Source organism: Bos grunniens, chromosome 5 (genome assembly GCF_055505025.1).
Source record: "Bos grunniens cultivar Pamir isolate PY7600 chromosome 5, Bosgru_T2T1.0, whole genome shotgun sequence".
NCBI lineage: Eukaryota > Metazoa > Chordata > Mammalia > Artiodactyla > Bovidae > Bos > Bos grunniens.
In genome coordinates this window covers 34,571,280-34,596,764 of record NC_141169.1, presented here as the reverse complement: position 1 = coordinate 34,596,764, position 25,485 = coordinate 34,571,280, and the positions used below count along the sequence as shown (strand labels likewise).

Here is a 25,485-nt window from a genome sequence, read left to right as displayed (position 1 = left end):
TGAGGAATAGAAACTCTGTATCTGAAGCTCTGCACCTGTGCTGTCAATCCAGATTGCTTCTCTGCATCCAAGTAACTTAGACCACTCCCCTCCCCAGACAAGAGTGCATTGTTCCTCTCTTACTGATAACAATTTAAATCAAATTACTTATATTTCTTTTTAAATATTTTTTTAATTAAAAAGTTTATTGTTTCATTTTATGCATTGGCTTTAATGTTAAAACATTATTTTCTTGAAATTGGCCACGATGGCCATATTTACACCACAGAAATAATCAGACTCTACAGATAGGGTGTTTATCCCCAAAGAACTGGTTTATCAACCCCCTCACTACCTCTCTCCTAGTCCTTCAGTTCCCCTCCTGGTCAGCAACCCATTGTTATCAAATTTTTTGTACCCTTCTAGAACTATTCTATGCACATGTTTCACACTTAAACACACACATGCACCTTTCTTATTACAAACATTAGCACACCATACACATCATTCTCATTTTCATCACACTATGTTTTGGAGACTGTTTCACATTGACAAATACACACTCGCCTCAATCTTTCCAACAGGTGCATAGCATTCTGTGTATGGATGTGTCAACTTGTATTTAACCAGTGACATAAAAATGGGTTAGAGAAGGAAATGGCAACCCACTCTAGTATTTTTGTCTGAAAAATCCCAAGGATAGAGGAGGCTGGCGGGCTGTAGTCCATGGGGCTGCAAGGAGTCAGACATGACTGAGTGACTAAATAATATAAAAGGTTATTTAGGTTGTTCCCATCCTTTGTCACAGCAGATAAAACCATAATGAATAATATCATATCCACTTGTGCACAGAATGTTCGTTTTAGTTTAACAGACAAGTTTCTGCTCTAGCAAAGGTATTGAACATTGGAGAGTAATACATCAATCTTCCTCTGAAGTTTGCTTGAAGTATCAAATTACTTACACTTTTGACAGTCTCTGATTTCAGAGAATAGTTTCCAAGTGAAGAAGAAAGCAGTCACCTAAAGGAGAGAGATGGTATGACACTTTACAGTGCAGTGTGTCCTTGGGGGAAATACTGTTTCTTGTTAACTTTGCAGCTGGCTTTATCTGTGTCTTTTATTCCAGTCTAAAGGATGGCAGGACAGATCTTTACAGTCCAAGCTATTTTTACTTTCTCATTGCCTTGGTGAACTACGTTGAGCATGTAGCAATAAGCAAGAACCAAATTTCCCTAAGATTAAGCTGCTGAGATTCTGGGGTTTTGTTTTGTTGTTTTACCAGAGCATCACCTAGCCTAGCCTGGATGTCATAGATTGTTCTGTTTTAATTATATCTCCACAAAATGAGGTACTAGCTTTGGGGCTGGTAGCAGGTGGCAGAAAACTATTATTGGAGGATGAGTGGATGTATATCTGCATTGTGTGTGCTAAGTTGCTTCAGTCATGTCCAACTCTTTGCAATCCTATTGACTGTAGACTGCCAGGCTCCTCTGTCCGTGGGATTCTCCAGGCAAGGATACTGGAGTGGGTTGCCATGCCCTCCTCCAGGGGATCTTCCCAACCCAGAGACTGAACCCATGTCTCTTACACCTCCTGCAATGGCAAGTGGGTTCTTTACCACTAGTGCTATCTGGGAAACCCATATTCATATTATGCACTGGCAAACTTTTGGTAAAATTGTCATCTGAGGTAATTTGGAAGGCATATCAAGTTCCTAATAACTTGTAGCTGTAGAAGAAGAGATTGGCCAGTATTGGTTGTTAATGACCATGTTTGGCAAGGTATTATAAGAAATAGATGAGCTCAGGAAACAATTGGCCAGTGTGTGTGTGAACAGTAAAGGGAATAGAGACTATCTATAAATTTGGGAAATTATAGGGTTGCAAGAGGCCTCAAACAGTAAAAAGTAGCAGTGAGCAATTCTCTGATAACAAAGTCTGATTAGAATAGTCCTGAAGCAATAATCAAATCAAGATAAAACCATTGGGCATGTTGTTAAAATTTGTGTGGGCTAATCTGGCACCTGCTATGTCTTTTCAACTGGACAAAATAGGGTTAATGAACTAAAAGTGTGGCTTTCCCACCAAAGATAGGCCCAAAGTAATTGCAGTTGAGAGAGAAAGAGAGAGAGAGCAATAAAGCAAAGACATATAGAAAATCCAAGATGTATGAGTAAAGAAAAATCAAAACTATGTCCTTTCAAAAGCTTGTGCATAAATGTATATAGCAGCATTATTCATAATAGCCAAAATATGGAAATAATTCAAATGTCTATTGCTTGATGAATAAATAAAATACAATATATTCATACAAAGAAATACTATTTATCAGCAAAAATTAAGTACAGATACATGCCACAATGTGGATGAACCTTGGAAATATTATGTTAAGTGAAAGACACCAAGCACAAAGAACTATATATTATATGATCCATTTTATATGAAATGTCCAAAATAGGCAAATCCATAGCGTCAGAAAGTAGATTTTGCCTGTTGCTGAAAGAGCTGGGGTGGGAGAAAGTGGGGGAAATCAGGCATGACTGCTAATGGGTATGGGGTTTCTTTTTGAGATGATGAAATTGTTCTGTAATTACTGGCAATGGTTGCATAATTCAGTGAAGATACTAAAAAGCTGTTGAATCTTACACGTTAAATGGGTAAATTGTATGATATATTACTTTTATCTCAAAATAAGCTTGGATTTAAAAAAGTATATCTCACAAAGAACTGCGGGTATGGCTATTGGTATATGAAATTGATTAGAATCAGAAGAGAAAAGAACGAAAATTTAGAGAGAGTTAAAAATGCTAAAGCGACCACTAGTCTAGAAAGGAGAAATTGACTGCTTGGGATTTAAAACAATGCTTGGTCCCAACCTTCGATGAGTAGAAAATGGGCTAGAAAAACTGCCTCACACCTAAGGAAGAGCTATTCAGTAATTCCCACTAAAGGCTAAATAGGATATCATAAAGGAAAGACTCTTACAGAGGGTTCATTCAAGGGCTGTGAAGACAGGAGGATTTAAGAGTTCCTTGTGAAGGCAGAATTGGAGCCTAATTAAAAACTTAACCTATCTCAGGTGGGGAAGCCCTCCCCGGGTTGGTTCAGCAATATTTTAGAATTGCTACAGACCTGGACTTCCAGGAGTGTTTGGTGCATGGACCTAACCTATGATCCTCAGTGTATAGTGTATTGAGGGGCTGGTATCTTTTTAGTTCCTAGGACTTTCAGCAAGAAGAATCACATCTAGACGTAATGTAGACAGAATAGGGTAGCAGCCCAATGAAGGGAATGCTATACATCGCACGGAAGTCCTGGACTTGAAGGTTGATGCTGTGGATGACTTTTGCCTCAGCTCCCTCAGGACCACCTGTAGGACTCCCCTCAGCGCAGTAGCTGGCACGTGCTAAGCACTAACTGATGGGAATTATGCTAAATTTTGTTAGAAAGGAAGCCAGCTGAGTTATGGACATACATAACCTCAAGGAACTTGCTGGAGATCACACAGCTAGTAATGACAAATCAGATCTTGAACAAGTTTTGCACAACCACAAGGTCCTGCTTTCCCCCCAGACTTCCCATAAACTGTGGCAGAGTGACGATTAGCGTGGAACGATTCCTGGCATTGGTGATTATTCCGTTTTCTTCAACAAGTATTGTGAAATTTGTGGTGGCCTTTTAATTTAATTATTGCTTACATGTGATGTGTGTGTGTGTGTGTATGTGTGTCTGTGTGTGAAGAGTCTTGTTTCACTAGCTTCACCTCACCAGCAAGAAGGAATGTTCACTTGCTTTCTTCGTTGCCTCCAATGCAGGCAGTAAGTACTAAATATTTCTTTTTGGAGCAGTTTATGAGAGAAGAACGTTTTCAAATTTATGAGGCTTTCGTGCATTTTCAGAAGAGATTCTCATATTTCACATATTTCCTTCTTTGGATCTTTCTATTTAGAGATCAGTTTAAAAATACAACCCCTCTATCTGGAGCAGAAGGGTTGTGAACCATGAGTTCCACATCTCTGGAGACTTTGAGTCACTTTAAAGGCAAAATATGAAGAAAATAAAAGGAAATTAAAAAGATATATAGCTTAGTTTTGGCCTGGAATGCAGCATGATCCTATGATACAAGCATGATTACAATAGATTGGAGATACTGAAAGAAAATGCATCATTTACCAAAACATAAGGGATATTTTTCCCCCCAAGAGATAAACAGCTGCTTGTTAGAATTGTGTCCTTATAGTAGGCATCCTCAGTATATCTGGTTCCTTTTACTGCCTATTTAGACCAAATACTTTACTCTTAAAAACTATACTGATGCATGATTTTGCCACATTTTCGGTAAGCATGTATAACTTTGGAAGTTTAAAGTTATACACTTAGGACCTAGGATTAATTCCCCAAATCTTTAAGAAGCAGATGGTTCAGAAGAGCAGTTTATGATCACTTGTCCTTTGAAAATTAAAGACCTCCAGAACTACATCTAAGTGACGGTCACCATGTTTTTAAGGTTTCTTACCCTACCTATTTAGAAAGGCTACAATTTCAGCAACCTGAAGGCAGTTTTTGGCAATGGCATCGTTGTTGAGTAGGGGAAAGGAAGTGGATTATTTGACATTACGTCTCTTTTCCACTTTGATTTCTTTACCTCTCCGTCTTAGATATATCTGGAAGGACTTGCTTATTTCCTCAGCAACACATTCACCATCAAGGAGACTTGACTTCTATGTGAACTTCGTGTTCATCTTGAGGCTATTGGGTTGTATTGAGGTAAAGAAGACTGAATTGTAGACAGGAAGCCAAGGCCACCATTCTGCCAGTAAGGCAAAAAAGAGGGGACGCAGCTGCTGAGCTTCTGGCTGGCAGGATTCTTGTTACCTTGGGGTCTCGTTCTCCTGAAAGAACTTGAAGCCAGGTTTTTTGAACCCCGTTACATAGAGCCCTAGGTTAAGGCTGCACCTTATGAACCATTGTGGCGGGATGAAGCAAGTGCAAAGAATTGGGAGGCTGAGTCCTTAGAATCTAGACTTCACTTCTGACAGTTTCAATCAGCACAGCTCTGTTTTTATCTACTGTACAGGTTGGGCCCTACATCACACTAAAAAATAATAATAATAATCAGATGAAAAAGTTGAACTTACCAGAACTCCTTTCAGGGAAAGTACTGTAAGTGGTTAGAAAGAATACTAAGGTCAGACATTTAGGAAGGGTGGGAGCAGAAGTGATATCTTTAAGAGCAGAGTGGAAATAAAAAGATAGGACAAGTAAACTGCCATCTCAGGAGAGTGGGTACTGATGACTCCAAGCTTTTGTTTTTCCTGAGATGAATTGGCTGATTTGAGGACAGAGTTGAACTATTCATGAGAAGAGGGGACATGGTGTGCAACGAAGGGTGGACAGAGAAAATCTCTAGCTCATAGGACAGCCAGGCTGACCTGGGGGAAGCATATGTCAAGTGGGATTTTATGAAGCTGCACACAGTGGCATGTGCAAGGTAAAAAGTCCCTTTACTATGTAATCCTCTGACATCCACACCCAGGCAATATTTAGTAAAACTTGCTTTGGGTCTTTCAGCCAGAGAAGGCAAATAATGCTGAAATTTGCAGCTTGATGGTTTAGAGGGAAAAAGACACTGTAAGTGTTTCATTTGGTGATTCACTGGAAGGACTCTTAAGACTCAGTAGCAGGTATTGCTCACTGCTAAGGGCTTCCTTGGTGGCTCAGATGGTAAAGAATCTGCCTGCAATGCAGGAAACCCGGGTCGATCTCTGGATCAGGAAGATCGCCTGGAATGGCCACTCCAGTATTCTTGCTTGGAGAATTCCATGGACAAAGGAGCCTGGGGGGCTGCAGTCCATGGGGTCCAAAAAAGTTGGACATGACTTAGCAACTAACACACACACAAGGGTTATTACAGGAAAGGATACAGAGCAAATGCAACAGGAAAGAGAGACACAGCAGGGTATACCAGAGAGGACCATCATGGGCTTCCGAGACCTTTTTTGTCCAAGGTCACACAAGAATGCTTTTTGTTGTTGTTAGCACTCAACTATAGGGGCGTGTGTGGAATGTCTTTGTCTGGGGAAGTCCGAATGAGCCTCAAGTTCCAAGGCTTTTATGGGGGCTAGTCACATAGGCATATCCTGCTCTTCAACCAGGCTTAGCTATCAAAACTCAGAATTCCAATAATGACATCAGGCACACGTCATAAACCTTGGTGTTTATAAAGCAACCTGAAAAGCCAATATAGGATGATCTGTTGCTTCAAGGGTTTGTAACAAAATCATCGATCATCACATAGAGAACATTTTGAGGGTAGCATTCCCAGGAGTTGGCCAAGGGTCACTCAGGGTTCCCTTAAATCAGGCTTGCAGTGTTAATGTTTTTCTCACAACATGTGGGGGACAACCTAATTTGACTAGGATTTGGAAAAGGATGTCGCAGCCACAGACTCACGTTGTAGAGGTTAAAGATGGCTTCTGCCACCTGGAGGCAGATCATAGGCTAGGCAAGAAAGCCTTCCAATTGGAGGCCTCTTGTTTTTGTTTTTTTTTTATGTTTATTTTTAATTTTAAAAAACGGTTTTATCAGAATTTAGTTGCTTTACCATGATTTTGTTTCTGATGTACAACAAAATGAATCAGCTATATATATACATATATCCCCTCCCTCCCACCCTCATCCCACTCCTCTAGGTCATCACAGAGCCTGGAGCTGAGCAACCTGTGCTATATAGCAGCTTCCTGCTAGCTAGCTGTTTTAGATATGGTAGGGTATATATGGAGACCTCTTGTTAAAGACGACTGAACTCTATTTTTTAAGTCTAAGTGTTTAATTTCATGATACTAGCTATATTTATTTGGCAAGCATTTAGTAAAATTTTGAGCCTCACCTCGACTCTCAGCGACCCCATGGACTGCAGCCCACCAGGCTCCTCCGTCCATGGGATTTTCCAGGCAAGAGTACCGGAGTGGGTTGCCATTGCCTTCTCCGCAACTATGCTGCACAGGGCATATTTATTCATTCAACAATTATTTTCAGAATGTATGTACTATTTGCTAGACATTGTTGTGTTGAGGGTAAATTAATGAAAACTCAGATGTCTGTTTTTATGAAGCATACAAGTCTTGTGGGGGGAAATCAGAACAAATGTGATTTGAGGAAGCTATAATCTACTGAGTTTGGAGCAAAGTCATAAGAGAAGGCAGGTGCACTACCTGGAAGTCTAGAAAAAAGAAATCCAAAGAAACTGGTTATTGGTGTCTGTGGGCTATTTTACTAGATCAGCCATTCGAATTTGTCTGGAACTGAGGTGTTTCCCAGGATGCAGGGCTCTTTCTGTGAAAACTGTTCTCTCAGCCAGGGGGTGAGTCCTGCAGCCATGGCTCTGCTGTATTACCTGTTCACCTGACTAGAAATTAGGACCCATTATTAGCCAGTGTTTATCTCCAGAAGTTGGCTGGACAAGTTGCTCTGAATCTAACTGTATAGCCCCATCATGAAGTCTGCACACCTGTCATTGAGGTCTCTAGAATAAATCTAGCCTGTTTAACTTTTTATTTTGCAAGTTTCTTTTTTTTTTTAATTTTAATTGGAGGCTAATTACTTTACAATATTGTGGTGGTTTTTGCCATACATTCACATGAATCAGCCATGGGTGTACATGTGTTCCCCATCCTGAACCTCCCTCCCACCTCCGTCCCCATCTCATCCCTCAGGGTCATCCCAGTGCACCAGCCCTGAACACTCTTTCTCATGCATTGAACCTGGACTGGTGATCTGTTTCACATAATATACATGTTCCAATGCTAGTCTCTCAAATCATTCCACCCTCGCCTTCTCCCACAGAGTCCAAAAGTCTGTTCTTTACATCTGTGTCTATTTTCCTGTCTTGCATATAGGGTCATCGTTACCATCTTTCTTAATTCCATATATATGCATTAATATACTGTATTGGTGTTTTTCTTTCTGGCTTACTTCACTCTGTATAATAGGCTCCAGTTTCATCCACCTCATTAGAATTTATTCAAATACATTCTTTTTAATAGCTGAGTAAGATTCCATTGTGTATATGTACCACAGCTTTCTTATCCATTCGTCTGCCGATGGGCATCTAGGTTGCTTCCATGTCCTGGCTATTGTGAACAGTGCTGCGATGAACATTGGGGTACACGTGTCTCTTTCAATTCTGGTTTCCTTGGTGTGTATTCCCAGCAGTGGGATTGCTGGGTCGTATTAGCCTGTTTAACATTTAATTTTCTGAGGTACCCCAGTCTCCTTCTAAGAAGCTCACTGCCATTGTTTTTTTCCAAGAAAGACAATTACTTCAAAGTGAAGGGACAAAAGATTTTTTACTAGATGTGTTATTGTTTCCATAGCTAAACTACTATTTTGATGCAGTCCAATGCAAATACCAAATGGATATTTTAATGTTATTTTAAGAAAGTGATAAAAATGTGTTTCATATGAACCTCATAAAAGTTTCTAGAGGTCCAGTGGTGTGGCCCAGAGAAGGCAATGGCAACCCACTCCAGTGTTCTTGCTTGGAGAATCCCAGGAACAGCAGAGCCTGGTGGGCTGCCGTCTATAGGGTCTCACAGAGTCGGACACAATTGAAGCGACTTAGCAGCAGCAGCAGCAGCACGGGTGTAGGCATGTCAAGCTCTTTCTTTTATAGGCATAACAGGACGGCCCCTTCTTCCCAATCCTGGCAGATTGACTCCATCGGGTTGTTGTTCTTAACAAGGCCACTCACTACTCCAGTAGACAGCTGGTTTCCCACCTTTGACAGGAAGTCTCTGCCATCATTCTTGCTTATGTTAATTAAGTGGATCTTCTTTACTTTGTTGTCAGAAACTGAACTAAAATGAATTCTCTAGGTAAGAGTATTTCCAAGATGATAAACAGCTCTGGATTTTTCTGTTCCTTGGCTATTCCTCAAGCTTACTGGAAATATCTGGCTCTCTGTAGAGCTGAAATTTATCTCAAGTGACCCACGCACCAAATATATTTCAAATTTCAGATCAATAAACTGGCATCCAGAGTTCAGTATTTCTTAAAAATGAAATCATTTCACTAGATTTTAAAAATGGTGTGACTGAAAACTGGATTCTGTGAAAACCTGAGTCTGACACATTACCCCAGCCTCTTTCCATGGGCACGTTACTTGCACACAGTAGCTGTTCCATTAAAGCTTCTCGGGTGACTAGAAACTCTGTTAGTCCTTTGTTCTTGAGATGTTGCAAATTCTGCTGTACTTTCTAAACACAATTTCCTTCCCTCTTGCACAATGTTAGTAACCGGATATAAATTTATTGCATTCAAGGTTCCCTTTGTCTTTGGAACCACTCCCGGGCACACCTGTTTTGGGTATTTCACTTTCTAATCCTCAAGCTTTCAACCAACCAGCGGGCCACACCTGAGCTACAGTGTGTATGTCAGTAAACTTCCTCAGTGTCCATCCCTCAGGTAACTTTCAGCTGGTCTGCTCTCTCTCCAGCCATAACACTTCCTTTCCTTTACTGGAACTATTCCACAAGGGCTGAACTCATCTGACTTCTTCCCAGGCCTATTTCAGCACCCCTTATTTTACTTATGCATCAGAAATCACTTGGATACCTTTCTGGAGAAACAAATAAAAATTCCTAGGCTGCCCTCCAGACCCATGGAATCAGCCTACATAGGCACATGCTCCAGAAAACTTAATTCCCTCAGGACCCTAGTTTTTGGACCTGGAGTCCCCAGATACTGGCACATTAAAAAGCTCCCCAGGTGTGATTATGGTGCACTGTTAACTTACAGCAGGTTCAAGACTTGGTCCTCCAGATTAAAAAAAAGTTTTTTTTTTTTCCATTCCTCCAAATACTTGGTACGCAAACATTTTTGATGACCATTTTTGCTTCATCATAATCACTAACACTATATGAACCCCTACTAAGTGCTACCTTACTGTGCTTACAAAATACACAAGACACGACTTATCACTGCTTCAAATAAAACACTGCTGCTCAGGATTAAGCTTGTATTTATTTTAGTTCAGTTAAAACAAACATACAATGTTTCATTGAAACGGTGTAGCACTCTTTGCCAACAAGTCTTACTGGAATTGTTGGCCTCTATAACAGTACAGTGGGGATATTTACATTATATACAGAAAGCTTACCACATCCAGGTTCTCAAAGGTCTTCCACCACACTAGAGCATATTTGATTTCATTACATTAGATCATGTTTTAATGTGATGTTTTAATAGCTAATACATTTTGAAAGTTTAGACCTTATTTAAAATTTAAGAGTTCTGAACTTGCACCAAGTTTTCATGAAAAAAATGTGTTGTTCACATAGTCTGCTTATTGCAAATACAATTTTAACAGTATTTTAAATTTTTAGTGTTTACACAATTTGTCAATTTGTTTATTGAAATCTCTGTACAGGTACTTTTGGGACAATTCTTATAGATACATAATGTGAATTCATCAAAATGCAGTTAAGAAACTTATAAGGATATATACATTTCAACCCAAGACCCAAACCTGACATTATATACAACCTATTTACAAATACATATGGACAGACACTGTATGTACATAAGATTATCATAAATATTGAAAAATAGGTTAGCTTTAATGGATTAATGCTGTTCTATAAATAACATTAGTTATAACTGAAACATCCACGGAAGACAGCAATGCAAAATGAGGTGACAAGACAGTGGTTTTAATACTGAAGACTGCTCATTACTGGGAATTCACTGTTTAGGAACCTCCAGATAGACAAAGATAGCTCCAAGAAAATCATGCAATGAAATTTACCCTTGGCAGTTGATTTGGAACCTCAAAGAGCCAGGGGACTGGAGGAACCTTCCACATCGATTTTTTTTTTTTCATTTCTTCCTGGTTGCCTCGGTATTTTCTCCCAAATAAAAGGATGTAAACTGTAGAGGTATTCCCAGGCAAGTCTTAAGTTACAAAACCAGCAATTCTTTCCAGGAATTCAAGCAGAAGTGCCAATTCTTGGTCTGAGCTAGAGGTGAGGTTCTGGATTCGAATGGAGTGCCAAAAGCCCAATTGAATGAAAGCAGTGCTGTAGAATCCGTCTTCTCACTGCCTTTCGAGATGGTCCCCACTTTCATTTTTGTAGCAACAAACAAAAATGGACCATTGGTTTCACCCAATGGAGCACTACAAGACGTCTTCCAGTTCAGTTCCACAAGGGTCTCTGACTATAGACACATCTTGTCTGCAACTGAGTCACATATAATACAAGAATGCGTAACAAAAATCATGTCTGCCACATTTCTGGCCCTTGCCTAAAACTAAAAATGTTAAGTTCAAGAGAACAACCTTACAGTCAGGTGACAAACTGATGATTCCATTATTTGCTTCCCTCAACCACTAATGGAATTATGTGTATTAGATTTTAGACATTATGCCTAATGAGCGAAGTACCACATTATTTAATAACATATTCACCATACACCATGACATACAATAAATGTGCTCTTAAAGCCAAGTAATTGTTTCACTTCTAACTGGGATTGAAATGGAAGGGTGATCATGCAGTCGGACCAATAGTTACACTCAGGTTGCACTGTTTTCCCTAGCTAACCATTTGTTGGATGTAAACAAGTAATTCTACATTGTACAAGAATGAGATGACAATGCAGTGCACGTGAGTTTTTTTAAAAAGCTTACTGCATGAGAAACCCAGTGGCCTATATGAAGAGAACTTATAGCAAATATAGGTGTAACCTATGGATTAATTAGACCTCTACTGTAGACAAAACATGAACACAACTAAACCATACATTGTCAAGTAATTCACACTTCCATAGCAGATGAGCCATATGAAAAGTTGTACTCTCTGGATAGAACAGTTTTGGCCTACAGCCATCAAATGCCCATTTTCCACTTTTGGAAGCAATGCCAAAAAAGGGCTGGCCCAAAAAAATCCAGAGCTGTCAACCCAACTCTGGAGGCAGATGCAACTGAATAAACCCTGTTTTACCCAATTGCACTATTTGGTACCTCAAAATTAGTTATTTTATTTCCCACAGAAATACCTGCATTATCTTCCATTCTAATAGACTGAAGCCATAAATATTTCAGAGTCTAAATGAACAAAAATATTTGGGGACAGAGAAGAAAAGTGATGAACAGAGTTCACCTGATTTGGTGTAGCCACAATCAACCAATTGTCTTTAAAGGTAAAGTCTGAATGGAAAATGCTCCTAATTACAGTGTAATTTTTCATTATATCATTTCCTCTAAAAATTATTTTGGATTAAAAAAAAGTATTTGGCTTAGTATGCCTACAAAAAGGCAAATCATTTCATAATACTAATAGTAATTGTTTTTAAGTAACAATGATTTTTTTCATGGAATTCACTGACAACTGCTTTTGGATAAAGTTCAAAAAAAGCAATTTTTAAAAAATAAAATAGTGCTTCTGAGGTCTTTGAATATTTTTGGTACAAAAAATAATAGTGTTTTTCTCAATGGTTATTTCAATACTTTGCTGTAAATTAAAAAGAATTATTTCTCACATCGAATGGTTCCATTAGGCACATTCAAGTAAAATCATAAAATATCCAAGTTAAACAATGACACAGCCAAACATGTGGCTTGATTAAAGTTAAGAGTTCGTCCATTCTCTGGAATGGAATAAAATTGTCACTTCCGTTAACCCGAGACTCGTGGTTTGGTGTTAATATCCATTTCTACCATACAGAATAGTTTCTTTAAGAACAAAACAAAACAAAACAAGAGTTCACTTATTCTGCACTCAGAAGAACCAGCGAGGAATCTGCACTTCAAAAGGAAGTGAAACTGAAAATATTAGGTGAAATTTCATAGTAGTTGAGAGCTGTAGACTCAACACTGGCATCAAATGGACTACTGTGGAGTTTTAGAGGTGGTGGTTAATGGCCACCTCCCGGGGCATTGTGGACCCAATCCAACACAATCAAGGCCATGCTTCCGGTCATCACCACTATGCCACTGAGCAGGAAGAACATAGCCTGCAATGAGCACAGAGAAAATGGATTAGCAAGCAACAACACATATATGCTAAATATTCTTCTACTTCTAAAAACTAGGCTTATAGATTCTAAAGGGGCTCCCAGGTGGCGCTAGTGGTAAAGAACCCGCTTGCCAATGCAGGAGACACAAGAGATGTGGGTTTGATTCCTGGGTTGGGAAGATCCCCTAGAGTAGGAAATGGCAACCTACTCCAGTACTCTTGTCTGGAGAAATCCACGAACACAGGATTTGCACTAGTGAGCAATAGTCAGTTGGTCCCAAAGAGTTGGACAGGACTCAGTGAATTAGCACATACAATAAATTCCTAAAAGTATGTCTGTATTATTTCACAGAGCTACAGTTTAACTCACTAAACTGTCTTGAACCATCAAAGTTAAGTAAGGAAAGTCGCTCAGTTGTGTCCAACTCTTTGTGAGCCCATGGACTGTAGCCTTCCAGGCTCCTCCATTCATGGGATTTTCCAGGCAAGAATACTGGAGCGGGTTGCCATTTCCTTCTCCAAGGGATCTTCCTGACCCAGGGATCGAACCCAGGTCTCCTGCATTGCAGGAAGACTATGATCTGAGCCGCAAGGGAAGCCACTGAATGATCAAGGGGTTATCCACAGAATACTAAGTTACTGTATCTTTAAAATCTTTTCAAACTTTCCCTTCTCATTCCTTTGTATCAAAAGAAAAAGTAAATAATTTTTTTTACTAAGTAAACTATTGCAGGCAACAAAACTGGACTGGTATTTTGCATTTTTGAAAGGGAAAAATCTTAACTTTTAAAATCAAATCTAAGTTATCTTAAAAATGTAGCCCAAGCTAAAGCTGGAGGTTTTTCCAAGAGACATGAGTAGGTCTACTCTAATTTTACTCTTCAATTATTGCACCAGGTATTTTGAGTAAAACAAGATAACAGTTGTTGGTTCATAAGCATTTCTAGTACTTCAGTCAGACAACAGTTGTGGAAAAAAAGGACTGAAATGCAGTCTTTCTTCTTCTAAGTATCCCACCAGGATCGTTTGTGGTTAACATATCATAATCTTTGTAAAATCAGTTGTTATTATACTTTATAGTGTAATAACCCCCTGACCCCACTTGAGCTTTGCTTTGAAAATGGTTAGTCTCATTTGACTAAATACTCCATTTTTATTCTCTTTTATACACTCCAGGCCCATTTAACTGCCTGTCACACAGCAGGTGGTCAAGGTTATACTTTTAACCTCTATTCCTATTTCTAAAGTATCTAGCAACTTTCTTGCAATAAACTTAAGAATACATATCAGAAGGCAAACCATCTCTCCCCTCCCCTCCTCCCCCATTCTTCCATCTGTGAAGTACACATTTATAGGTATATTTATTAGAAACTTAAAATGAAACTACAACAAATGACATTTAGGAGACTAAAATTACAATCAGTTGAGGAACTTCTGGCATTAGATTATTATTATTCTTATGGTCATAAACTCTCACTCACCCCAATCTTTTGTACAGACTTCATAGGTTCTTTCTTCACTAACTTGATATAGAATGCAGATGGAAGAATAAAAATCAACATAGCAGCTGCAGATGCACCTGTAAAAACAGCATTGACTATTTCTTAAGAATTCAATGAATCACTTGCTATTCCTTTAACTTTAAAACTCCTGATAATTCAATCAACTTTGATACTTCCCAAAACTTACCAATGAAACCAAAGATATCCCTAATATTTGGTACAAAGATGACAAGCAAATTGGTAAACACCAAGATAGACACTGTAATGACACTATGACGCCACCAACTGAACTCTTTCGATGCACACAGCAAATGAGTTATGGAACTCCGGATCTGCAAAAAATAAGTGAATAAATCAAAACTGCAGCTTTAATCAATGAAAAAGAGCTACAAACAACAGGAACTACACCTAAACAAGTAGCTATTTAAATACTCAAAGTGTACCCCTCCTCTACTGCTCTTTTCCTAAACATCTAAGCATTAGAAAGATCATTATATCCTGAATTATGGGAAAAGATCCCAAGATGTCTTTTAAAGATGGACAAAACATTAACAACAACAACAAAAAAAACCTTTCAAAACCAAAAACCCTTGATACTGCTGTAGTAGTGTTTTTCTTCTTAGAGAACACAAAAATCTCACAAATCTTCATGTCTAACAACTCATTCCTACTGAAAAGAGAGCAGGTGATCACTTACTGGGAAAATGACAACAGGTACTGTCAGGGTGACAGCCACCAACACAGCCAAACGGACAATGAGAAGCAGAATATCAGTTTCCATGACAGAGGAGTAGGTATGAAGCAATTCTGACTCAACGTGTCCTATAGAGAAAGACAAAAAAAGAAAAAACGCTTCATGTGTGTTGTTTTCTCTGGAGATTAGTTAGAAAAATCTAACTTACAGCTATTATCTGCACCAAAGTTATTAGCTACTCACAAAACGACTATAAACTAAGAGGCTAATAAGATTAATTTGGAATTAGGGTTAATGCAATTAAAATAACATTGAAGAAAAATTTTTCTAAATACCTAGGAGAGATTTAGCCACATGACCCCCATTAAAAACAACAGGAGCTAAATAGCTAAATCCCAGGGTTTGGCTTACAGTCTGCATGTGTGTTGTATAATCTGAAGGGAACGGGAGAGGAGAGCCAGGATGAACCTAGATGCAAGCACATCACATATAAAAATGCCATCATATGGCTAATGGTGGATTTTGGAGCCTGTTCTCTAGAAATTACTGATTCAATATACACTACAGGAAATTCTAAACTCTAGGTTCAATTGCTCATCACAAATATGAAATATACTGAAACAGACTGAGCATTTAAAGTGACAGAACTATACATACAAAGTATGAATTTCATTTCATTAATTGTCCTTTTTGTAAACTAGACATTATTTACCGTAAAATGTCAGGTATCCAAAGAGGGCAGCAAGCAGGTACATGAGAAACATAGCAAAAAAGGAAATCTTGGACACATTCATCATTCTTCTACGGCTGCGGCTGCACAAATTCAAAGGAAAATATACATGCATATTATAGCCGTAGTTGTAGCAGTAATCTAGTATTTTTCCAGCTTTTCCAATTAATTTATATAAAAGTTGCTAAAGCACTCACCCTTTAAGCTCTTCATAAATAGGAAGAATAGCAGGATGACAGACAAATGAAAAGGTCAGAATTGGCACAGCGTAGACAGTCTGCAAAAAAATGTGAAACCCTTCTTAACATCCTGATGTAACAAACTCATGCGATATCACAGTCCTGCAACCTACATTTTATACTCATTAATCTTAGAAATCAAAGCTTAAAATGTTTTCTTGCCTAATTAGCTCTTCTAATTTGTTCACTAGGTGTGACCAATATTCTCACTTCTGAATGTGGCAGTTACTAAGATGAGATGATCTTCTCATCTTTCAATCTACTTTAAGATACAAACCAACACTTTCTTCTCAGTCCTCAATAATGAACTAATAACCACGCTTCCTAAAGAGGAAGCTACTACCTCACCTCCCTTTACCTTGGGAGTGTTAAAACTTCCAGTGGGTTGTTTTCCCTATTTTCTTCCCCAAAATCTTTCTTTGAAAACAAAATGATTATAGTTACCTGTGAGTTGAAGATAAAATAACGTGGTTGGCAAGAATCACTTTCAGTCCTATTAAAACCCATATCAGGTAGAAAAGTTGCTGGCTGTGTTAAGCTGCTGTTTACTGTTTCATTAACTAGAAAAGCAATTTCCGCAGGACAAGAAATCTGAAATTTCTTGAAAATCACCTGAAAATATATTATTTTGCATTTGTTAGAATGAATAATGTGACAGGGCTTAGAAAAAGAATCTTTAGCTTTAAAGAAAAATTATACCTACCACAATCAGAAAGAACATCATACACAGCAAGGAAAGGCCACTGGTATATCCCAAATATCCTACAAGGAGGAAAAAACATGGGATTCATTTACTAAATCAGGTTTAGGGCAAATATGACTCAATTCTGTTTCTAAGACTTCAGTGTGGACACATGAAATTTCTAATTCTTATACAGCAAGACGCAGAATTACTTAAAAATACTTGTTAATAACTAAATTGGTAACAACTATCCCTTTTGCATTTTTTATAAAGCACAAGATGTTCTAAATGGCAACCAAGTGCTTGGGCCTTTTGGTAGAATTTCTTGAAGACTGGCAAGTTACGAATGCAATTCTCCAAGGTATGTTTTTGGGGTTCTTTAACTCAGCCTTCATTATTTTCTATTAAGAGAAAGCCAACTAGTTGGTGGAGCTCATTTCAATTCTCTTTAGAGATGGATTTGCTCACCTAAATTCCTCAACAGTGACAAGGGAAGAATGAGCACCAGTGATACCAGCAGAACCAAATAGTCACCGTTCAGATACCACAATCTGAATGAAAGAAAAGAAAACCAAGGTCACAACCAGTCATAAATATCCTCAGAATAACATATATTTCTTCTCACAGGGCTCGTTTTATACTTAAAAAAAAAAAGAGAGAGAGAGAGACAGACAGGTTGGAAAGAGTTATCACTTATTCAAAAAGCCCACATAGGCAGAAACAGCTTTCTAACTTAGTGTCCACAATGAATATTCACTCAGGTTAGAAATGGGGTCTGCAACAGTATCACTTTTGTCCCACTGTTTGCTCTGGGAAGGCTGCCAGCTGCTTCATAACATAAAATGCTTCTTAAAGGCTTGATACTAACGGAGGGAACAAAGCGGCATTGTTAAGCCAGTTAATCTTATCTTTAAGCATTTTTAGAAAATTGTACACCAACTTTGTCATAGCTTTAGCTCACATTTTTTAAATGCTGGAAACAAGGAAATTTTAAAACAAGTTTCTATCAGACATTTGTTAGCAAATGTACTTACTAAACATTTCAACACGGAAATTTTTTCACAGTTCGATAAAATACATAGGCAAAAAACAAACAACAAAACCCAGTCCCCTCCAAACAAGAGCTTATTTCAGGCTGTCAAGAGTATGTGACACCTTGACCCACCTTGACTCCAACAGTAAAAAGATCCCTTCTGAACTCAGAGAAAATGTTATGCACCTCTCTAAAAGTTTTAGCAATGTTTTTTCCTTTTTAGGTAATCAACTATACCTTGCTTTAAATCACTTATTTTCAAATTCTAATTGCCCTGTCAATTCTAACTCAGCTCACTTTAGCAATAAAGACCCCCCACAGAAAACTAACATTTAAAGACCAGCTTATTAGGTTTCAAATGCTGCAGAGATAACCACACTTTTCTGTTTTGAGATATGAGCTGCATGTAAGCAGGGAAGTACATTATCCCTCCTCATGTTTACTTTAGATAAAAACCTGTTAGTCTGCTCGGATGAGTAACTCTGCTGGAAGGACAAGGTTTCTACAGCATGGCCATACATTTTCTGGTATTCTGCATTTTCAACAGATTTTCCAATTCACAAAAATCAGACAGGGATTGATTTTTAATGTAATTCAAAATGTTAGTCCTAACTTAGGTTGGGGTATAAGTTATTCAACTGAATCTTCTGGGGACAGAGAAACTAAGTAGTTTCAGAAAACCTGTTTACATACATACATACATTTGAAATTTGTTATTCAGTTAGCTATCTAGCCACTATCTTGGCCTTTCCTTTGTGAAGTTCAAATCAGTTTCTGGCGGACTTCTTGGTCAGTTTCAACAGGAATATTAACAAAAAATAATTTACTGATAATCATTTTGTATCCAACTTTGATAAAATGTATCTAATCATTTTAGACTGCAATTGTTTCTTATGAGTAACCTTACTTAGCACCTACCCATTTGTATCTTCAATGTTCATTAATGCCTGGATCACCAAAGGTAACTCATATTTCACTATGAAGAGGTAGCTTGACATAGCTGGAGGAAAACAAAATTATACCATTACAAGTGCAAAATGTTGCATGTGACACCAAAAATAGCGTGTCACCACTCTCTGCTACATAAAGAGCAAAAAACTATACCCAAATCATCTTTTAAAAACTCTTACCTCCAATGTTCTGCATTGTAATGGATCCAGATGCTGTGAGCTTCCCAACCATTCCAAATGCTTTATGTCCCAGCTGTTCATATAATAAAGACCCTATAATTTAATTTAAAGAACACAGATGCATGAAGGGAGATAAAGAAAATCATGATAGGCATAATTGTTTTAGAAATACAGAGTGCTACCATACCTCCTTCATTGGCAGTCTTCAGAAGGAGATGAACAGAATACAGGGAAAATATTGACACAAATGTCAACAGAATTCTGATGAGAGAAGAAAAAGGTACAGGGTTATACATAAGCACGTTTATACTTAAAAGATGATTCTTTTTGACTCTATTTAAACATTAAATACAAAACCTGTCCTAATATTTTTGCTAGACAGAATGACCCCAATGATGTGTGTTCACTCTTCTGGCTAGCGTGTCAACAAGTTCTTACCTGGCCCTAAACATGACTGCATCATGTCTCAGGTAATAGCTCTACAGTACTGGTTATGAACAGGGTCCACCCACTGAACCAAAGGTGCTGGGAGACACTGGAAAGATTAACTTTCCAGTGGTAGAGTTATAAGACTTATATTCTGATTCTGCTACCATGGTAATTAGTTATGTACTTGCTACTTCTTTGTGTTGTAATAGTTCCTATACCTATAAAACGCTTTTAACATTTGCCAGTTACTTGGGAAATCCAATTGAGACAAGTTCAGGAAAGGTCTGGAGTTCCCTTGAACCATATAGGTAAGCATAGGAATGGGACTATATAAAGGAAGGAGGGATGATACATGCTAAGTGTCAGGGACAGCTTTACAAAAAACTGTCATCAGTTATTTGTAAAATTGATGGGTGTCATCAGCACACATCAGAGGAGTAACTACTGAGAAGATGTACTATACTGTGCCCCATGGTATGGAAGACAAGCCCAGCACTGTCACAAAGTTAAACAATGTCTGTGTGAGAACAAGCAATCTATCAGTGAGACTGGGCTGTCTCCTCCCTCAGTCCTTTCGCTTGGATGGAACAGGAGAAAAAAAAAGAATAGAGAAGAACTAAAAGGTTCTCTACTCAGTCACTAAGTTTTCCTTTAGGGCACACATTGTCTCTCATTCCAGCTTTCCTTTCCTCCCCACCAGGCAAGCCGAGAAAAACAAATTTCTTTTTATTAAAATGAGCCAACAACAACAACAAAAAATCAAAACAGGGAAACTCATAGAAGACTCTGCAAATAAGATGACAGTCACATTTTCCAAATTCTGAAATGGCAAACTGAATAAAGTACCATTTAAGGTCTGGCAAAGAAATAGATGTCTGTTAGTTAAACATAGCTGGTGGCATTAAGCTGCCGTTCCAATGCCAAAAGTTTAACGGTGTCTAATCTGCAGTGGCAATGACACCATCAGCCTCATCGCTAACTGAACAAAGCATGGCTTAATCAAAAACAATGTTGAAAGTGTGCTAACAAACTCAGTCCCTCTTTTACACAGAGAAGACGAGGAATGAACAGACTCCATAACCTTTGAGGTCACTTTCAATCTCAAGACTGGGTCTTCTTTATAGGGTAAGCTACAGAGTTGTTTAACCAGATGAGGGCAGCCACGAGGCTTTTGGACCATTTACCTTTATACCTCGACATATACTGTGTAAAACAGTGACGGATTTAAAACTCACTTTAGCATTTGTGATATTATTTAGCCATTTATTGAATAATCAAACATTCAAACACTACTAAAGTATAAATAATTTCAAAAGTGCAAGGGTACATATCAGAATTCTGAGTTCCTTTATGAAACAAAGGTAGCATTTTACCTCATGTAAATTCTGCACCACAACCACACTGGAAGCATTTAAAAATTGCCTCTGGTTTTTACATGAAGAGTTAGGAAGGGTTTCAAACATTTAACAATGATGCCATTCAAATACCCCACTAAAAACTTTGAAAACTCTGGGGTTCTTTCTATGTAAATTCCTGGCTCTTGGTCTTAGACCTCAAAAAGCCTCATGGTTGATGAAGCATGGTGAGTGAATCCTAGCTTCCAGTGCTCAAAGCCACACTTAACACATGTGGAATTTCACCACAAAGCAGAGTTTTGCAAAGGCTTGCTTTTCTTTTGATGAACATTCTCTTCTGCTAGAAAAAAATAACTTGAGTAGAGGCACCAGTCAGCTAACTAAAATAAGACTGTAGCAAAGAGCGAATTCCATGCTCTGTGTATACGTAGTTTCCTTGTCTGCACAGTAAATCACCCTAAAAAGAAAGTGCCTTAGCCAGGAGTCCACTGTAGCCCAATCTTAGGAACAATGATACAAACATCGCGGAAACATATATTCAAAATCACAGGTATTTTTCTTTTATGCTTTTTTCCTGGAAATAAGGTCCATAGTTTTATATTCTCCAAGAGTCAGTGACCCTAAAATGGTTAAAAAGCACTGTTTGAAAGTCTTCTCCTGCTCCAAAATCCTGTTCTACGTATTCACAGGGGAAAGCACAGGGAGTAACTAATTCTAACTAGACAACTAAGGAAAAAAAAAAAAACCAAAGCAATTCAAAGCAGATATTTTTTAAAGTAGTCACATTTTGTTGTGGTAATCACACAGACATGGATTTAAAAAAAAAAAAAAAAAAACCCAAAAAATTGAGACCAAAAAAAAAAAAATATATATATATATATATATATCACATATGGGTTATTTTTCGGTGTCCAGAAAATTACGACTCACTTTTCTTAAACATGTTCTAGGTTAGACAAATACCATCACACCCTATATATTAAAAAAAATAAGTTGTTTTCCTTATGTACATAAGAGGCCACAGGTCCTTGGGGAAACTGTCAATTTACTAAACGGAGTTGAAGGTACCATGCTTTTTAAGTATTTCTTGCTTCAGAGTTTGCCAGAGTAAAAATTTTACCCTGGATCCATCCACAGTTCTTTATAAATACCCAATCCCTATTCAACTTTATTCCCTCCGACTCAAAGACTTTTCGGATTATTAGTTTTAAAAGTTGTCCTAATTTTCCCTACCTAATTGACTTTTTTGGTATCATGCAGTTATGTAGCAGAATAAAGAGATTATTGGATTTCTCACATTTTAAATTTTAAGCAAATGATTAAGTCAATTACTGCAACTGTAAATTCAGTCTCTGGAGCCAAAATATATGCTGTATCATCATATTAACTGCCCTGCGTGGCAGACTCACTACTTACACATACTTACATAAAAAGAGCAATTCCAGTATTAGCCATGGCATAAGAAAGCCCAAGGATTCCACTGCCCACAATCGCATTGCTCAGATTAAATACTGACATTCCAAAGGAAGTAGTACCTGGATGCTACATAGAGGGAAAAGGATAACCAAACATATAACAATAATTAAATGGAGAAAACCAGCTTTGGGCAAGTTAGACTTGAAATCTAAAAATAAAACTATTCTTTTACTCCATAAAGCCACAGAAACACAAATGATTATTTTTAACTTACAAAGTCAGTTTCATACTTCTTCTTCCCCAAATTCGATTCAAGTAAAAAGTTCTGGTTTTCAGGATCTACATCGGCATAATGGCTACAAAACAGAAAAACAAAAAAAAATCCTAAATTGGTTGAAATACACAAAGGAATGCTTCAACACAAAACGCCCCCGCGTTTAGCTGTCACATATTTTAAATGCATATTAAGTAGTAGTCGACTTTCACACGACCTGAAGGCGTGTTCCCATACAACAACCAGATAATGTTCCAGAGATTACACGCTCTCTCCAAATGCTACAATAATTTTAAGCAACAGAATTCTACGTAAAGAACTTCCGATGCACACAAGCCGTTTTTAAAAACGCACACATCTCCCACCTTTTCAGAGCAGCTTGTTTGGTGGGGTAGGAGTAGTTGAAGTCGCTGTTGGAACTATAGCTGCTGCTGTCCTCATCTGGGGAAATATTGAACCTTCCCATTTCAGCTTTCTTCATGTTGGGCAGCGGGAGGAATCGGACGCTGAGTGTAGTGCTGAGTTCCTTTTGTCCTTGGAGACGCACGAGCCCGCGCGGCTGCCTGTGAAGGTAGAGGCGGCGCGTCAGGACTGCAGAGCCCGCCCTGGTCACGTGACACCGCCGGGAGGCGCAGCGCGGCTGATTCATCCCCCGCCAGGCGAGTGGAAAAGTACCAGCCGAGCGCGAGGGGCGGGGGCGCGCGCCGAGGGGCGGAAAAGTACAGACCGCGAAGCCGCCGAGAACAAAGATAGTCCCACCGCAACGCTGCGCCCGCTGAAGCCCGCGCCTTCCGGGACCCTAAGGACCCTCTCCCGCGCAATTTAACGTTTTGCCCTCTCTATTAGCCCAAGTTTTACGAAAGGGGCGTGGGGGGGAGCTCTGTTTCGCTTTTCCCGCAGCCTCCTTGGTCGTGCACAGGCACGCAGGGCACACATCCCATCCAGATATTTGGCTAGGTGTGCATTGCATGTAGCCCAGGCACACAGCTCCCCGTTTCCAGCATTTACAATAGCAATGCCGCGTAATCCTTTCACGCCTGGAGCCCCCAGATGGGGAATTGCCTCTGCGGCAGACAGACTCGAAGGGGGCGTTAGGCGGACACGAGTTTTATCCCAAGAGGAGCAGAGGGCGCGCAGAGAACCGAGGGTTTGTTTACACGCGCACGCCCGTGCCCTCGAGCACACCCGTCCACTGGCATTTGACTCCCAAGCTCTTCGCCCGGCCGGCCCCTCCTATGCCCGGAAAGGAAACTGATGCAATATCGATCGCCGATTGTCAAATGTGCCCGGTATGTCTTCCCCAATCGTGGCCTCTGCTACATTAAAAGCTCGAACCCACATCCGCCCTCCCCCAAATTCCAAGACCCCTGGATTTAATTGTTTTTATTAAATCAGTCACCAGACTTGTCGCAGTGGAACCGCGGGCCTGGCTGGCTTCCCCTCCCCCTAACGGGAAGATGCGGCTCCGATCTGGGCGGGCACACGGCCCCCGCGCCGCGCCCCTCCCCCGCCCATAAGAGGACAGTGACCCCCGCTGCAGGCCGGGATAGCAGACTGGCCAGCAAACCGAAAACGCCCTCCCCGGGAAGAAACGACACCCACAGCTGCCTTCCCTCCGCGGCCCCTCCCGGACGCCCCTCCCCCACTCCCGCCCGGCCCCCGCGGCTTTTGCACAGACGCCCCCGCGCGTGTTACCTTGGTGGTCTGGGTTCCTGTATCCCGGAAACAACACGCAAAAGACTTCGGTGAGTTTTTCTCAGTCAACAAAAATCATAAAGAAAAATAGAACAAAACGAAAAACCCAACAAGAGCCAGGAAAAGAATTTTAATTAAACAAGGAAATGGCAAGTTGCCGCCCCAATCGTCCGGCGTCCGCCGTCTGAAGGGAAAGGCGCGAGTGTGCGGAGCGCGTGGTCGGGCTGCTGGCGGCGGTGCGAGAAAAGCGCTCCGGGACGGCAGCGACGCGCGGCTCTGAGGCAGCGGGGCGAGCGGTGGGTTTTAGCGGGAGGACGCGTCAATGGGCGGGGCCCCAGCCTCCCGAGCTTGCTTTTTTGTATATCAACACTACCTGGGCTCCGCCCCCGGCCAGCCTGGGCCCGCGAGGCCCCGCCCAGCCCCCCGCCCCGCCCCCTGCCCCCCCCTGCCTCCCTGCCCCACTGCGCCCCTCCCGGGTGGCGGAATCAAGCAGCCTAGCCCCGCCTGCTTCCTCCCCTGCTCCTTCCAGGCTAACTCCACTCTGCTGACTCTGGTCAGCCTGAAAGACCCCCTCCCCTCGCCCGTGCTTTCCCCTGTCTGTCCCTTTCAGCCCAGACTGGTGCCAAATATGCTCTTTCTCCAAATATGCTCGTGTCCGAGTTACCAGCAGGCTTTCCTTTCTCCTCTAGGCTCTTTGGGGACACATCCCGCCCATCCAGTGCTTTTCTGCATGTTATTTTTATGATTTACAGGGGGATTTTCTCTCGCACTCTTGGGCCAACGGAGCAACGTAGTCTCCATGGTAGGTTTCTGTTCTCGTTCTTTCTTCTCGTTTCTAGACCTGCTTTCATTCTTCAGAACAAGCCTGATTAGGTCGGTTGGCAGCTCCATATCGGGATATCCTTTTTGTACGGAGATGGAAAACCCTATGAAGTGTAAAGCGACATCCTGCCCGGCAAGCCAGACTCTTTGCAAGGGTCCCCAGTGGGCGACTCGGCTCCTCCGAGGGGGTGTAGGATCCCGTTTTTCCTTCCTGGACATGTTTCGCTCATTCCACCACCCCAAATGAAGAGCTCTTCTCGCCCTCCTCGCCTTTCTCTCCTATTTACAGAGGCACTGCCTCCTTTGGAATGCCGGTGCTCCCCTTCCAGTGTGGATGTGTTCTTGCTTAGCCAGGCAACTAGGGGGACCCTTCGCTGTGGAATACTCGATGCTGCCGGAAAGGCTGGAAACAAAGGCCTCTTAGGAGAGAGAATTGTTGGTTGAATGAACGAATAAACAAACGACCTGACCTACTGCTCTCTTCCTTT

The 25,485-nt window shown here is 40.2% G+C and overlaps 1 protein-coding gene across 2 annotated transcripts; it reads right to left on the bottom strand.

Moving 5' to 3' along the window:
• Window positions 1-9,984: 9,984 nt before the first annotated feature.
• SLC38A2 (solute carrier family 38 member 2) lies at window positions 9,985-24,453 on the bottom strand. 2 transcript variants are annotated; one of them, XM_086399789.1, is made up of 16 exons: window positions 24,176-24,453; window positions 22,846-23,043; window positions 22,481-22,562; window positions 22,217-22,332; window positions 19,194-19,267; window positions 19,007-19,099; window positions 18,795-18,876; window positions 17,312-17,394; window positions 16,865-16,923; window positions 16,606-16,773; window positions 16,120-16,199; window positions 15,905-16,005; window positions 15,196-15,320; window positions 14,686-14,830; window positions 14,478-14,575; window positions 9,985-12,994 (listed from the first exon to the last, which is right to left on the bottom strand). In XM_086399789.1, exons 2-16 carry the CDS (start codon window positions 22,959-22,961, stop codon window positions 12,896-12,898), a joined length of 1,521 nt encoding a protein of 506 aa, XP_086255915.1. In that variant the 5' UTR covers window positions 22,962-23,043; window positions 24,176-24,453; the 3' UTR covers window positions 9,985-12,895. The 2 variants fall into 2 exon arrangements, with proteins under 2 accessions (XP_086255915.1, XP_086255916.1); XM_086399790.1 differs by lacking the exon at window positions 22,217-22,332.
• Between the last annotated feature and the right edge of the window lie 1,032 nt (window positions 24,454-25,485).